Source organism: Nelumbo nucifera, chromosome 5 (genome assembly GCF_055504915.1).
Source record: "Nelumbo nucifera cultivar China Antique chromosome 5, China Antique-T2T, whole genome shotgun sequence".
Taxonomy (NCBI): Eukaryota; Viridiplantae; Streptophyta; class Magnoliopsida; order Proteales; family Nelumbonaceae; genus Nelumbo; species Nelumbo nucifera.
The window spans coordinates 5,994,277-6,008,057 of record NC_142653.1 but is presented as its reverse complement, the minus strand read 5'-3'; the positions used below and the strand labels follow the sequence as shown (position 1 = coordinate 6,008,057).

Below are 13,781 nucleotides of genomic sequence, written 5' to 3'. Positions count from 1 at the left end.
TATTTAAAATTTTGAAAATATAAAACAATTGTATACTCTTATGTGATTCTATTAGGGTCATTTACTAGAACACATCTTATAGTTTTACATATTTACTTAAACCTACTTTATAGTTTTCATTTTATTAAAATATCCCATATATTTTACAACTTATTTACTTAATCAACATTTTCATTAAGGAGTGTTTGTTTTGCCATTAGGCCCACAATTTTTTATTCCAAAAATACTTTTAATACTTTTTTTTTGTATATAAAACAAAATTAACCAAATATATCCAATAGAGTGGTTGTCCGTGTCTCATAAAGGGAAAAAAATGGTATTTTTATTTTTATTTTCTTTTGATTAAATTTATTTAAATGACATTAGGGTCAACACTATCATTTTCCACTGTCATCTAATGGAAGATAGATTAAATTCATTACAAATTATAAGTGGTGTTTTAGTAAAATTTTAACTATAAGGTAGATTTTAATAAATCCATTAAATTATAAGGGTATTTTAGTAAATAATTATTTATATTATTTAGCTTTCGCTTAATAAATCCCAGCACAGGTCCCCACTAGTGTTACTTAAAGAGTGGCTTCACGAATTTCTTATAATGAGGATCTCGCTAGGTTTAACGAAACCACACTTATTTTACCTAATCGACAGGATACCACGATCTCTAATGGATGTGTGAGATCCTCAAAAGGAAGTTGTTAGTCTTAGTGAGGTCACTCGCCTTTCATGCTTGTGATAAGGTGTTGTGATCCCGCTATTGCCATATAGTTATCCAATTTCTCACAATGATACATATAAAAATTATTATATATATAAACTCAATTAGTCTCACGAGTTTCATGAGTCGAATTTCATTGGTCTCAACCTTGATAACGGGCTAAGTTTTATATAAAAATAAAAAGATGTACGTGTAAAAACTTGTACATATAAAAATTGTTTATTATTACGTTATACACATCTAACATTAAAAATGTTAGATATAATATAAATTTGATTGGGCTTTAGCTTAATAATGGGCTAAACTATGGTTTTCGAACCAATGTTGACTCACATGGTCGGACCGTTCAGCATGGGAATCGTTCATTCAACCAGTTCTGTTTCACCCTTGAACCAAAATCTTGTCAAAATCCGTTGACTTGGCCAATGATTTGTTGACTCAGGCAGTCAAACCGTTGATCCATTCAACATGGATAATAGTTTTGGCCGTTTTTTTATTTTAACTATTCTATTAATTTTTATTTTTTAAAATTGTAACGGGTCATCCATTCGGACCAGGCGGTCAAACCATTAACCTAGAAACCGATAGCCAAAATAGTTCCAGTTCTGATTTGGATTTTAAAACATTGGGCCAAACTTTATATAAAAAATAAAAAAATATGTATAATTATACATATAAAAATTAAAAATTATATACATAAAAATTTAAAATATTATATATAATATAATTGAATTAGACTCTCAAATTTTATTGTGCTTGAACTCAAGTGGAAACTTGATTTAAATCGAGCCAGATGGAACTTTTCACAAGCGGAGGCTGCGGAACTCAAATAATTCATGAAAATTTCAGTTCGTGTCCACGCCTACCGGTAGCAAATCTTGATAGTCGACACCAAAAAAATTTCATCCTTGATTTTTATAATCTGTAATTTTTTGGATTTATCTCCGATTACTAATTAATTATCCACTGTGGCTAATATGAGAGAAATTCTGTAAAAATTGGTACGTAAAACAAAGAGAAAGCAAGTGAATTAAATGGGCTTGAATTAAATTAAATCCTTAGGACCCAAGTGTACGACCCACCACCGACAAAATGTTTATGACATTAAAGTGGTCTCTCATCTAGAACCCTAGATGGGTGATGGCAATTCAAAACCGTCGGATCAAATCAGAGGTATCGACTATCGAGTTGGGAGCTGGGACCCAGCAGCGAGTGCACACCCGGTGCGTTCCGAGTCCAATCTCTAGCACTTGTAACAAATCTATTGGGTTTGTCAGATCTGTTTGTTTGTTTTCAATACCGATTATCAAGTACAAAAATGAAATATCCCAGCGCCTGGAAGGAGTAAATGATATCGTGGGGACCAACATTTAATTTATATTCCTATCGGATGGCTTTCGTGATAATTGGGATCAAAGTCATGGAAACAAGATTCAAAACCCTAAAATCTATTCAAAGCAATACAATTCCTACGTTTTAAAGTACGGCGCCATGAGTCGGAAGTGAACGTAACCCTAACAAATCTCCCAATCGCTTTTCCCTTCCCTGCTCATTGGTATTGGACCCGGAAAAAAAAAAAAAAAAAAAAAAAAATATATATATATATATATATATATATATAAAAGAAAATAAACATAAATATAAAAAATAAAAATATAGAAGTAAAGTCGCACAAGAAAAGTACGGTGTAAAGCAAATAAACTCCGATTGTATTAACAGAAAAAATAAATAAATAATAAAAGGATTTCTTTGACGAAGAAATAATATTGCAACATCAACGGCTCAGAAAAACGAAGCTGACGTGTATTTTGTCATTCACCATTGATATTTGATAGAAGTCATCCCGTCCGTCACTCCGAAAAACAAATAAAAAGAGAAGGAAAGCAAACATTACTTCGATTCTGATCACTTTGACTCAAACTCAACTAAAAACCCCTCGGTTTACTCTTTTTCGTTTTTTATTTTTTATAGTTTTTGGTTATTTTTCTCTACTTATCTTTTGTATCTCTTCTTCTAAGTATTTTCCTTCGGTTTCTTCAAGTAATCCTAGTTTTAGGTTTTCCTTTTTCGTAGGTTTTTTAGGGTTTTGGAGGTTCTCTGGATTCTGGAGTTTTTGCTTTTTGTATCCATGGATTCTGATCAAGGGAAGTTGTTTGTGGGAGGCATATCGTGGGAAACTAATGAGAATACCCTCAAAGATCATTTCAAGAAGTATGGAGATGTTGTGGAGTCTGTCATCATGAGAGACCGGAACACTGGGAATGCGAGAGGGTTTGGTTTTGTACTGTTCTCGGATCCATCCGCAGCTGATAAAGCCCTTCAAGACAAGCACGTCATACTAGGAAGAACGGTTAGTACTTCTGCCTCGTTCATAATCTTTCCTATTTTCACTTGCATTTTATATATATCTTTCTTTTTTCTTTCCAAATCCTTTCTCGTCAAAGAAAATCATGAATTTTCAATCTTACTACGTTTTATTTTTGGGTTTCTTCTTCTATTTCATCGTGTTTTAATAGGTAGAAGTGAAAAAAGCCGTACCAAGAGGTGAACAACAACAAAATCAACAGCACCACCAACAACACCACCATCCCCACCAACAGCAGAATAAAGGGTCGGGTAAGAACGGTAATAGTAATGGTGGTGGTAACAACCAATTTAGGACTAAGAAGATTTTTGTAGGGGGTTTATCCGCTAGCCTAACTGAGGAGGAATTCAAGAGCTACTTTGAGAAGTTTGGTAGGATCACCGATGTGGTTGTCATGTATGACAGCACAACCCACCGGCCTAGGGGTTTCGGTTTCATCACCTTTGACTCCGAGGAATCTGTGGAGAGTGTGATGCAGAAGAGCTTTCATGAGTTGAACGATAAGACTGTAGAGGTAAAGAGGGCAGTTCCTAAAGATGGGAACACCAACAATTGTAACAGCAACTATCACGGCTACAACATGAGAGTTGGTGGTGGAAGAGGGTCCCTCTTTGGTAGTTATCAATGTGGTGTTTACCCACCTTACAGTCCCAGATATGGGGTTTTCCCAGGCTATGCGCCTGTCCCTCTCACTGGGTATGGGGGTGCTGCCGGATACCCTTATGGAGCAGGCACATATGGAGGAGGATATCCTGTTGGAGGATTTGGCGGAGTTGGTTATGGGGCAGCCCCAATTGGAGCCCCAAGGAGTCCCTGGAGTGGCCCAGCAATGGTTGGTGCTAGACGGAGTCCTGTTCCTTATGGCAGTGCTGCAATCTATCCTGGCTATGTGAATGGTGGAGTTGGTGGAGTCTTGGGTGTGGCGTCTGGCGGCTATCGTGGGATCATGGGGCCCCAAGCTAATGGGAAGTGGAATCAGAGTGGTGGTGGCGATTCACAGATGCCTGCTGGTACAACAAGGCCTCGAATCGATGGTGCAAAGTTGGATGATGATGCATCAGCTTTCACCGGAAACTATGGTGCTACTGCCAACAAGCAGAATCAGAGAGGGCCTGATGGACAACTTAGGCCTTATGCTGTCACTAATTCTAGTTGACTTTTTTCATTGTATTGCATTATCATCTGAGGTCAGTAAATTCTTATACGAATTTGGTTGGAGATTTCTCTCACTTTAAGTCTCTGAATGTTGCCTTGTTTAAAAGTCTTTGTCATTGTGTGTCATAATCCATTTCAGTAATTTATCATTATGGTATGCAATTTCTCGTGTAATATATAGTTGTCTCTGAATTCCAAATACTGCCCGGTTCCTTAAATTTCTAATAAGATCATGAAGTGGCAAACTGGCAATGGGGTGTTGGGTTGTCAGCGAGCTAAATTGTTAAATGGATGGTTATGAAAGTATTTACCAAAAGGGATTAATCATTTTAGTTGAGCATTTGTTTGGATAACTCCTTTGAGGAGAGCCTTTGTTGATGGTCTTCAAATGCTGTGTTAGAGCTGTGGCATTATGTAATTTATAGCTATAATGCCCTTACCATAGGAAGCTTCAATTCTACTAATCACTCCCTTGTTACAAGGGAGAATCTAAATTATCTTTGGGCTGAGGGTTTTTGTACTTCTTGCTATAGTAAACAAAAATTGCATTTTTGCTGTTACACCATGGTGTCTTAATGTGGAATAATAGTAGATACTAGGCCTGTAAGTTTCTCCTTGTGTTGTGTGTGGTGTGGTTCTTGGCATTGTCTGCTTCCATCTTTGGAGATGATAAGGATGGTCTAGCAATAGTGTTGTGGTGTGCTTGTGGTCCTGCATTCAAGGTTGAGTGCAGCTGTGTTTTTCTGCAGAGGTGATTCCTGCAGTATTGACCTTGTCCTCTTTTACAATATCCAATGTGGTCTTTTTCAGGATAATTACCATAAATTCATTTACTGTCAATAAGAATATTGTGATACATGAAATATTGATACCAATAGCTATATCATTTTGGGCATATGGTATTTACATGAATCTCATTGGTCATATGGTATTGACACCTTTTTTTATTTCTTTTGAAGGGCTACACAACGGGGTAGCCCATCCACCAATCCATAGCCCCCAACTCAGGTGCAGGTGGGATTTGATCCCAAGTCTCTGCTACGACCAGCAGGATACCTTACCAACCAGCTGGTACGCACCTTGCATATGGTATTGACACCTTAATACCACTGTTAAACCTTCTTGAGCTACAAATGGCGCAATAGCATTTGGCTTGATCTTTACTACATTTTTTTTTGTAAGCTTGATTATATCTCCATTTCATCCAGTTTTATCTATATTCTCTAACTTTGGGCCTTTGGAAGTATTAGAGAGATCCTAGAGTGGTGTGTATTATGATTTTTTGATGCACTGTTTTTGGCTTGCCATTGTGTCTATTGATTTATTTTTTTTTCTCGATTAGTTTGTCTATGTCAAGTTATGAAATTATGATTATAGCTTCCTAAATCCCATCGTAGTAAACTTCAATTGCGCTTTGCCTTATTGTCTACTACATAAGATTTTCACTGGTCCATTATTATGATCTAAAAAAGGGGAAAAAACCTTTGTCTTCATGAATTGTGAATCATTGTTCTCTATCTTTCTCTGACAAATTAAAATTTGAAGTAAATACTATTGTGTGGGTGAAAATGGTAAGAAATATTTTTTGGATCTAGGCCACTTTTAACTTAAGATGGTTCAAAGGTTTGAATTGAACTATCTGGTTTAAGAAATGTTTCTGAGTATTAGGGCAATTCAGTTCAATGCCTGAACTGAGCCCCAACGGATCCAGTGATAACTTCTGTCCAGCTGTTTCTAAATCTTGTTCCAAACCGTGAAAGCATAATAAAATTTTTACTTTTTGATTGTTAATTTATAGGAATATAAACCACAATGGCACAATCTATACTATGTTTGGTTTGATGAAAAATAAAGAGAAACAGAAAGTTGAGGGAAAGTTCTTGAGAAGCTTTGTGAAATTCCATAAGAACTTGCCCTCAACTTTCTGTTTCTCTTATTTTCTATCAAACCAGAGCCAGCCTAAATGAAAACAAAGAAACACTTGTAACCATTATACAGTAATCCAAGAAGAAAAATAAAAAAGTAATGCGTTTCATGGATCAATAACCTGTCATTCGATTTGCCTTGAAATAGTAAAATAAAAGAGAAATAACGTTTGCAAAGAGTTATTACTAAGGTGCTGAGTGATAGCGTACAGCGATGAGCAAGTCTGTGATCTGATGGATGGCGAGGCATTTAGGGTCTCGCCTATCAGTGGTTACATGTCGGGGTTCTAAAGATCTGTGTTTGTCATTATCTACCCCCGTCACTGACATCGATTTTATTTGTTGTATCAAGAAACATGGCAGGAGTCTACGAATTTGGTTGTTCGTGTTTGGTCGTTTTGCTGGCATTTTTTTTGGGAATGCAAGGACGTCTGTACTGCACATATGTTGTGGGCCTTTTTAATCTGATGTGTTATTGTTCTTGAAAAAAATAAGAGGAGAAATGAAAATATCAAATAGATTTAAATCATACCTTTTCAGCATCATAGATTTAACTTAATGTTAAAGACATGATAAGTTTAATTTAATATTAAAGACGTGGAGGAAACAGAAAATAAAAACCATAAGCGAACTCTAGGATTTGAACTTGTTTAAAGTGCAATATACAGCAACGATAGGAGATTGTTTTATGGAACAACTTATAAAATCATATTGAGAGTAAAACATAAAAGGAATTAAGCAAAGGTAAGACTGAACAGTAAGCCAATGAGTTCGAGTGAGAAAATTATATATTGAGTGAAAAGTTTAAGATAGAAGGGAAGAAAGTATTAATGGTAGTATATAGAGTCGGTGAGGAAGAATCCAATTCGTGTTTTGTGTGCATTGTCATTTTTCTTCCTAGTGGATGTTTGTACCCAGTGAAACTTGTCTATTCTCTAAGAAGTAGAGGATGTAGTAGCCAAATACAGAAGTAGAGGATGCAACTCCATTGTTTGTGATGATAGTAGAATCCCTGTTATTAAACAGAAAAATAAAAAGGAAGAAAGGATGCGCCAGTTTTTCCTTAAGAGGCTTGGTTCCAATTTTTTGTGGTGTGGGGTGGGGGCTAGGCCGCCGCTGAGGTATAAGATGTGATGTGAACAAGGATGTATGCAAATGTGGTCTGTTTTTTTTTTTAAATCATCGAATCCAAGGCTCCGTTCATTTTCACCTGGTTAAGCGAGTTTACTGGACAAGTGTTTTCTAAGCAAAAGTTACCTGAGTAATGGTGTCAGCGTTTTTGTGCGTTTTCACTTAGCAGGGGAGGGATTGGTGTTTTTGATTGACAGGTTAGCAACTATAGTCTGTATGTAGGTAGCTCTGCTGACTGCTATTAGGTTCACGTTCACTATAGCGAGGCCCAGACCAAAAGATTAACGGTTTTACAGTGGCTCTGCTTTGTTTCATTGTTTGTAGGCTAGCGCGCAGTGGGAGTGCAGCAGGGTGAATGAAAAGTTGGGTTGATGAGAGAAAAAAGGGTAGATTGGAATTGTGGTTCTGGTGACGAGTAACCCTCTTTGCGCGACAAAATATGATAAATGAATTACCTATTCCTCTTCTAAGTTCTCTAATTAATTGCATGTTTGGAGATTGCGCTGAGCATTTTGTCATTCATTACCTTGTCGCTCGAGGACCGCTATTATCGTTCTCTCGCAGGAGCGTCTGTCACTAGACTCACTACCCACTCCACCCATTTCTTAGTAGCTTTCATTTCAACTCATTGCATATGCGTCTTACTTACTGTACAGGTGTGTTTTGTCTTGTATTTTCATTTTATCATTGGGTTGGGTGTTGTTGTTATGGTTTAAACTTTAAAAGGGTGCCTGTTCGACCTACTGTCGTGCTGGCAAAAGCCTAGACTATGTTTGGTTTGAAGGAAAAAGTAGGGAAATGAAAGGAATGGTAAAGAAACATTTACAAACCTTGTATAGGTTTTGATACCTTTCCCGTTCTTTCCCTACTTTTCCCTTCAAACCTAACATACCCCAAAAAGTATCTCATGCAAAATTTTTGATGAAGTTGCCTTCAATACAATTGCTTGTTTAGGTAGTGTTTTGTTGCTGTTCCTCCAACTCCAAGGAAAATATTATAGAGTAGGCGGTAGGGCCCCCTTTTAGTGTGTGTATGTGTGTGTGCTTGTATAATGTGTTGGATACTGCTGCCTATTTCTGGTCTGGTGGCCCCAATAACTCTAAATAGAGCATAGTACACATCTTCAACTTGTTCTGCGCATTGGTGGCCTCAGGGCCCAATTTGCTAACCTCCCGTGAGTCGTGACCCGTCTCGTGGTGCAGACTGCAGAGAGCTGAGCTGAGTCGTCGACTCTTGTCTAGACGTTGGCTGCACCTAAAATCCGCACGATTCTAGATGATATTTGTCTTACATTCTGTGCTCTGTTTAGCTCTTCCAACACCTTGTATGTATATGAATGCCACCTGCCACCTGAGCTCGATAACTGGTGGGTCCTAATCGGATAGAAACGATGTCCAATAAGTTGTGCACGTATTTGTGTTTCAGCTACGGAGAGATCCGAGAGTCGACCAAAAATATGACAAGCTAGATGCGCGCTTGGTCTTGGATCATTGATTGCCTTCATTTGTTGCTGTAGCCTGGAGCCTGGAGTACATCTTTTGTTTGTAATGACTCCAGTAGCATTTTAATTGGGCACACTTGCTCGACAAAAAAAGATGAAGAATCAGAGCGTCGAATCAAAAATTGAAACGAAGAGAACTATAACTTTTAACGAAACTAAATTTAAAGTTCAATGGTGTTTTACTTGCTCATCCAGATTGCTTAAATAAAAAAGGAATCCAATTCCATGTATGATTCCTTTATGAACTCTAGATATCTTTTTTTTTTTTCTTCTTTATTGCTTATTTTTTTTTTATACAGGAGACATTACTAGACCTTCTTCACCTCTTCCGTTTAGCTTTGCTCTAATTGCATATATTGCACAGTAGTTGCTGGTTTAATGTTGAGGAGAGGCCATTGTATTCAGGGATTCAGATTTTATATTGATTAAAGCATGTTTTATTAGGGGACAAGTGTGATTTGCGTTATAAGACTGAGTTCTCATTTATTTTCTAGAGTTTTCATTATATTTTGATTTTGTGTTCTCCTCAAGGATTTAATTCCTGATTTTGAATTGGGTTTTCATCTACATTGAAATCTCAGCAAAATTTGGAGCTAGATTAAGGCTCTATTTGGATAAGCTTTTACTTTCTAGCTTTAGACTGCCAAAAAAAAAAAAAGAGTGAAAAGGTGTTTTGAATATTTGTTAAGAATTGCTTCAGAAATACTACAAACTGAAGCTAACATATTCTTAAGCTCTGAAGGATAATGCCTAAATTTGGGCTTGTGATTCTCAACTTTACATGCACAAACCCTAAAGCTTATCCAAACACAACCTAAATTGGGGCTTTTTCCTGTTTTTTATTTATGTTTCCCTTTTCATGTTAATCTTTGTTCTCCTACTTATCTCTCATCTAGTTACCCACATGTCACTCCACATGTGTGTAGTAAAAATAAAACAATAAAAAGATGTAAAGACATTTAAGTTTTGATTTTCTTTTTTTGTTTTTTTGGGGGCTTCTATTTTTTTCCGTTCTATAACTGTTATTTGGAAGCATTGGCATCAAGTATTTCTGTTAATATTCTGATAAGCTTTTATGGCTGGACGTGAAGCCAAGGCAAGCATTAACATTTATGTCCTCTTGAAAATGGGAATAAATTCCAATGAAATTTAAATCCTTCTCTAAAATAAAAACTAGAAAGAATCCACAGGTCTGTTGTTGGAATTGGAGTGTAAGAAGAGAGGTCTAGGAATAATTCCAAATGCAATAGCTAAAATAATCAGCTGGTTCTGAGTCCTGGCATATTCTAGAAATAAGGTATTGGTGGCATATTTTGCATCCAAACCCAATTACGTGGATTCGTGCCTCTACAACCAAACAAGTAAGACACACACACTCCCAAGTCCCAAGCACTAGAAGGCATCAGCATACAAGGACGACGTCAGTTCTCCACCATAATCCCTCCTTCATAATCAGTTATCCAAAGCTTCAAAATTTTCTTAAGTGTCATTTGACAAGTCCTGTTATGAATATTGCCAAAAGATGTAATGAATTTTTGAAGTCTTGTCTTTTATCTTAGTCTATCATGATCTATCTATAAAGCTGTTAAATAAAGATTTTAAGTGTAAAAAGACAAGAATCTTCATTTGAAGTATAAGATTTTTGGCTTTTTCAATTTCCGTGTAATGTTTTATAAACTGACTCAAAACTGGAATCGCTTTGACCATTGCTTTCTGGGTCAACGGTTTAATCATCTGGTCCAAATAGATGGCCCATTGCAATTTAAAGATAAAAAATAAAAAAGATAATTAAAACCAAAAAATGGAAAAAAATATTGTTTGGGTTGAACAATCCAACTGGTGTTTTCAAAACTGGATAGGGCCAAACGATTGAACTGGAAAAATTGGGAACCGATCACCTGACTGGTTCCATTTCACCCCAAAACTGCTATTTGCCAAAAATCGTTGATTTGGTTAGTGAATCGCTGACCCGGGCAGTTGAACTATCAACTAGAACAACGATTTTTTATCGTTTTTTGTTTTTTATTTATTTTTGTTAGAATGGGTTGTTTGTTCTACCCAGGGACTGGTCCCTATAACGGTTCTCTGTCCGGTCTGATTTTAAAAACCTTCAACATTTAAACCGCCTAAGTCATCGGGTTTTCAAAAAAAAAAAACAGTTTAGGTGTGAAACTAATCCAGTTGCATAGACAGTTTCCAAATTGTACAGTAGAAATGTGCAAATCAACAACAATTCAAAAACCATGCTTTCATGATCTTTTTTAATAGGTCTTTCTGATTTCCTATCTTTCATTGTCAAATAGGTAAAGACTTGATTTATTCTTCTAAACTTTGAAAATCTAGAAATAACTTTCCAAATGCCCCCATAAGTCTTTTTTTTCCCCTCTCTCGGTCATGCCTCTAAAAAGTTGAGGCGGAGAGACGATCCTGTGGCTGTGCTATAGAAACCCACTTGAACTCTCACGTGATGGAAATTGGGCATGACCCTTTCGCTACAGTAAAAAGACGAAGAAGCCTTGTTTTTTTAGAAATATTAGAAAAACAACAAAAAGGAAAACAACAGAAAAGGAAAGAAAATAAACTACAAAGAAGAATCATAGCGAAGACAACAGCCAGGAAAGGGGGCATGACCAATTGCCTTCCAAACCAGCTGCTCCTTTGGCTGCCAAGAGATGAGCAGCCTTGTTGGCTTCTCTTCGCTTGAAGCTAAATGAGAACCCAATTGAGATTAGACTGTACATATCCATTAGCAAACTCCACGCTAGTATTGATATCAAAAGATCTTGCTTCCAGAACCTTAGTAATAGACTGATTGTCACTTTTAAAAATTAAGTTCATAACGTAATTGTTTAGGCTCGGTTTGGAAGGAGTACAGATACAAATATATATCTAGAATGTAAAACTTTGTATTTTATATTATTTTGTATATATTTACACTGTGCATATTTGCATTTATACTCTTTTCAAACTGCGCCTTAGCGGCAAAACATCATTGTTTGATTGCAAAAACTTTAGCATATAAAGGAGAAATCAGATTACAAACACCACAACTGCCAAACAGGAAAGAACCTACAGAATTTCTGAACCAAAAACCATAACCACTTCGGCCTGCTGAATAGCTACCATCAGAATTAGCTTTTAACTACAAAACCCAATGGTGGCATCCACCAAACCACAGTTTCATTCTGGTGAGGGCTAGTGGAAGAGGCGGTTGATCCTGAACTAATATATGATAAAACTCCAAAGAAGGCATTTTTTTTTTCACAGAGCTTATGTTTGCTCTTGCGAGATATAAATTCTGCTCTTATATTCCATCTGTTATAGTTTATCGAAAATAGATGTGCTCAAATCAATGACCATGATAAAGATTAAAAATTAAAGTGATATTATTTAAAATTCATCATGCTTTTTTTTTTCTATTTTTTGCATTTCTCTTAAACTCACAATAACTTTTCAAAACCTCTAAATAGCCATTGTAAGTCATTTACCATTCATTAAGGCCCCGTTCGTTTTTACGTAAGTTGCTTATCTGGATAAATGTAATTATCTGAGAGTTTTTTTTGGGAAATATTTACCCAGGTAAGTGCATTTACCCATATTCTTTTATTTCTCATGTAAATAAGGCAATGACCATTTTAGCCATAAAAATCCATTATTAAAAATGGTATTTTTGTCCCATTCAAGTGTTGACAACTTTTTCCTTGGGTGGAAAAGTTATTTATCCATCTGAGAAAGTGATACCCAGAAAAATAAACTTCCCTTGGTTCCCACATAAATCTGAAAAAAAAAAAAAACATGAGATTCTTGGTCAATGGGAACCAAAATCCCATTGACCAACTTCCCCCTTCTAAGAATCCGAAAAAAGAACGCCCCCTAAACGACAAACAGTGTTATCGGATTTCTCTCTCTCTCTCTGCCAACTTGTCCTCCTCCCTCTTTCCCCCTTTTCTCCCTGTTCATCGATGTAGAGGATTCGTTTAAAACCCACATAGAGAAGAAGCTCCCCGATAAATCAAACATTGCAACTGGGTCGACTAACCAGTTTAAGAATATAAAGAAGTTGGGGCAATTTGATGCATGCTCTCGAACCAATCCGTTAGGAGAGTTAGAACAAGTGATTTCAATCCTCAAATTACAAAACGAGACCTCTTGGTTGGGTTCAGACAAGATACCCCTGTCCGTGGCCACTGATTTATTTACTGTAACAAGGTCTTAGCCTGATGTCCTTTGTGGCATAGAGCCCATGGTCTATGCTCTCTTTATATTTGCACCTATGTATTCTATGAGTTCCAGGGGTTTTCTTTGAAATCCTGTCTGAGAGATTGAGAGCCCCTGTGCTTCACTGAAACTCAATCTTCTTGCACAATCCAATCCATGTATCTGTGAGCTATTTCATAGTTCCCACCAATCTGTAGCTCGATAGAAGCCATTCGCTTGAAGCAATTTGAAGCCATTCAAAGTGATTGAATGGCATTAAAATGATCTATTTTCTTTTTACGCTTAGTAAATAGAGAATATTTGTTGATGAAAAAAAAAAAAAACAAATTAAGCAATTAGGTGGGTTCTCTTTCAAGACACTTAATAGAGTTGATATTTTGAAAGAACTTATAGTTTGATTAATAGGACATAATTTGGCCAAACCATGGGCCAATGGATTGCAACTTTTGGGGATATATCTAATGCAACATTGTGGGATTTTTGCCATCATGAATTAGATTTTTGATAGACCATGGTCCATGGGCTCCAAGTAGTCCATGCACCTTCACTGTCTCAGGATCCGGGATCCGGGATCCGGGATCCGGGTAAAGCACTTGTACATTAGAGAAACTGCCATTGTTTTCTGTTTCAACTTTCAACTTTCAATGCTGCTACTCATCAATAACCTTCGCTGGCTTCGTCTACCATCCTTGAGATTCAGAGGTAACTCTGTTCCAAAACCTCCATAGTCCATACAATAATGGTTACCGGCTTACGCTTATTGCAATC

The 13,781-nt window shown here is 36.6% G+C and overlaps 1 protein-coding gene across 1 annotated transcript; it reads left to right on the top strand.

Annotated features, from left to right (window-relative positions):
• Positions 1-2,570: 2,570 nt before the first annotated feature.
• LOC104609061 (RNA-binding protein 1-like) lies at positions 2,571-4,412 on the top strand. The gene is made up of 2 exons (XM_010275267.3): positions 2,571-3,068; positions 3,235-4,412. The coding sequence occupies exons 1-2, from the start codon at positions 2,847-2,849 to the stop codon at positions 4,237-4,239; spliced, it is 1,227 nt and encodes a 408-aa protein (XP_010273569.1). The 5' UTR covers positions 2,571-2,846; the 3' UTR covers positions 4,240-4,412.
• Positions 4,413-13,781: the final 9,369 nt, after the last annotated feature.

Bases quoted from the DNA above. Each gene is read 5' to 3' on its own strand.
- LOC104609061 (XM_010275267.3), top strand. From the start codon at position 2,847: ATGGATTCTGATCAAGGGAAGTTGTTTGTGGGAGGCATATCGTGGGAA. The intron at 3,069-3,234 runs GTTAGTACTTCT...GTGTTTTAATAG, and splicing joins ACGTCATACTAGGAAGAACG to GTAGAAGTGAAAAAAGCCGT.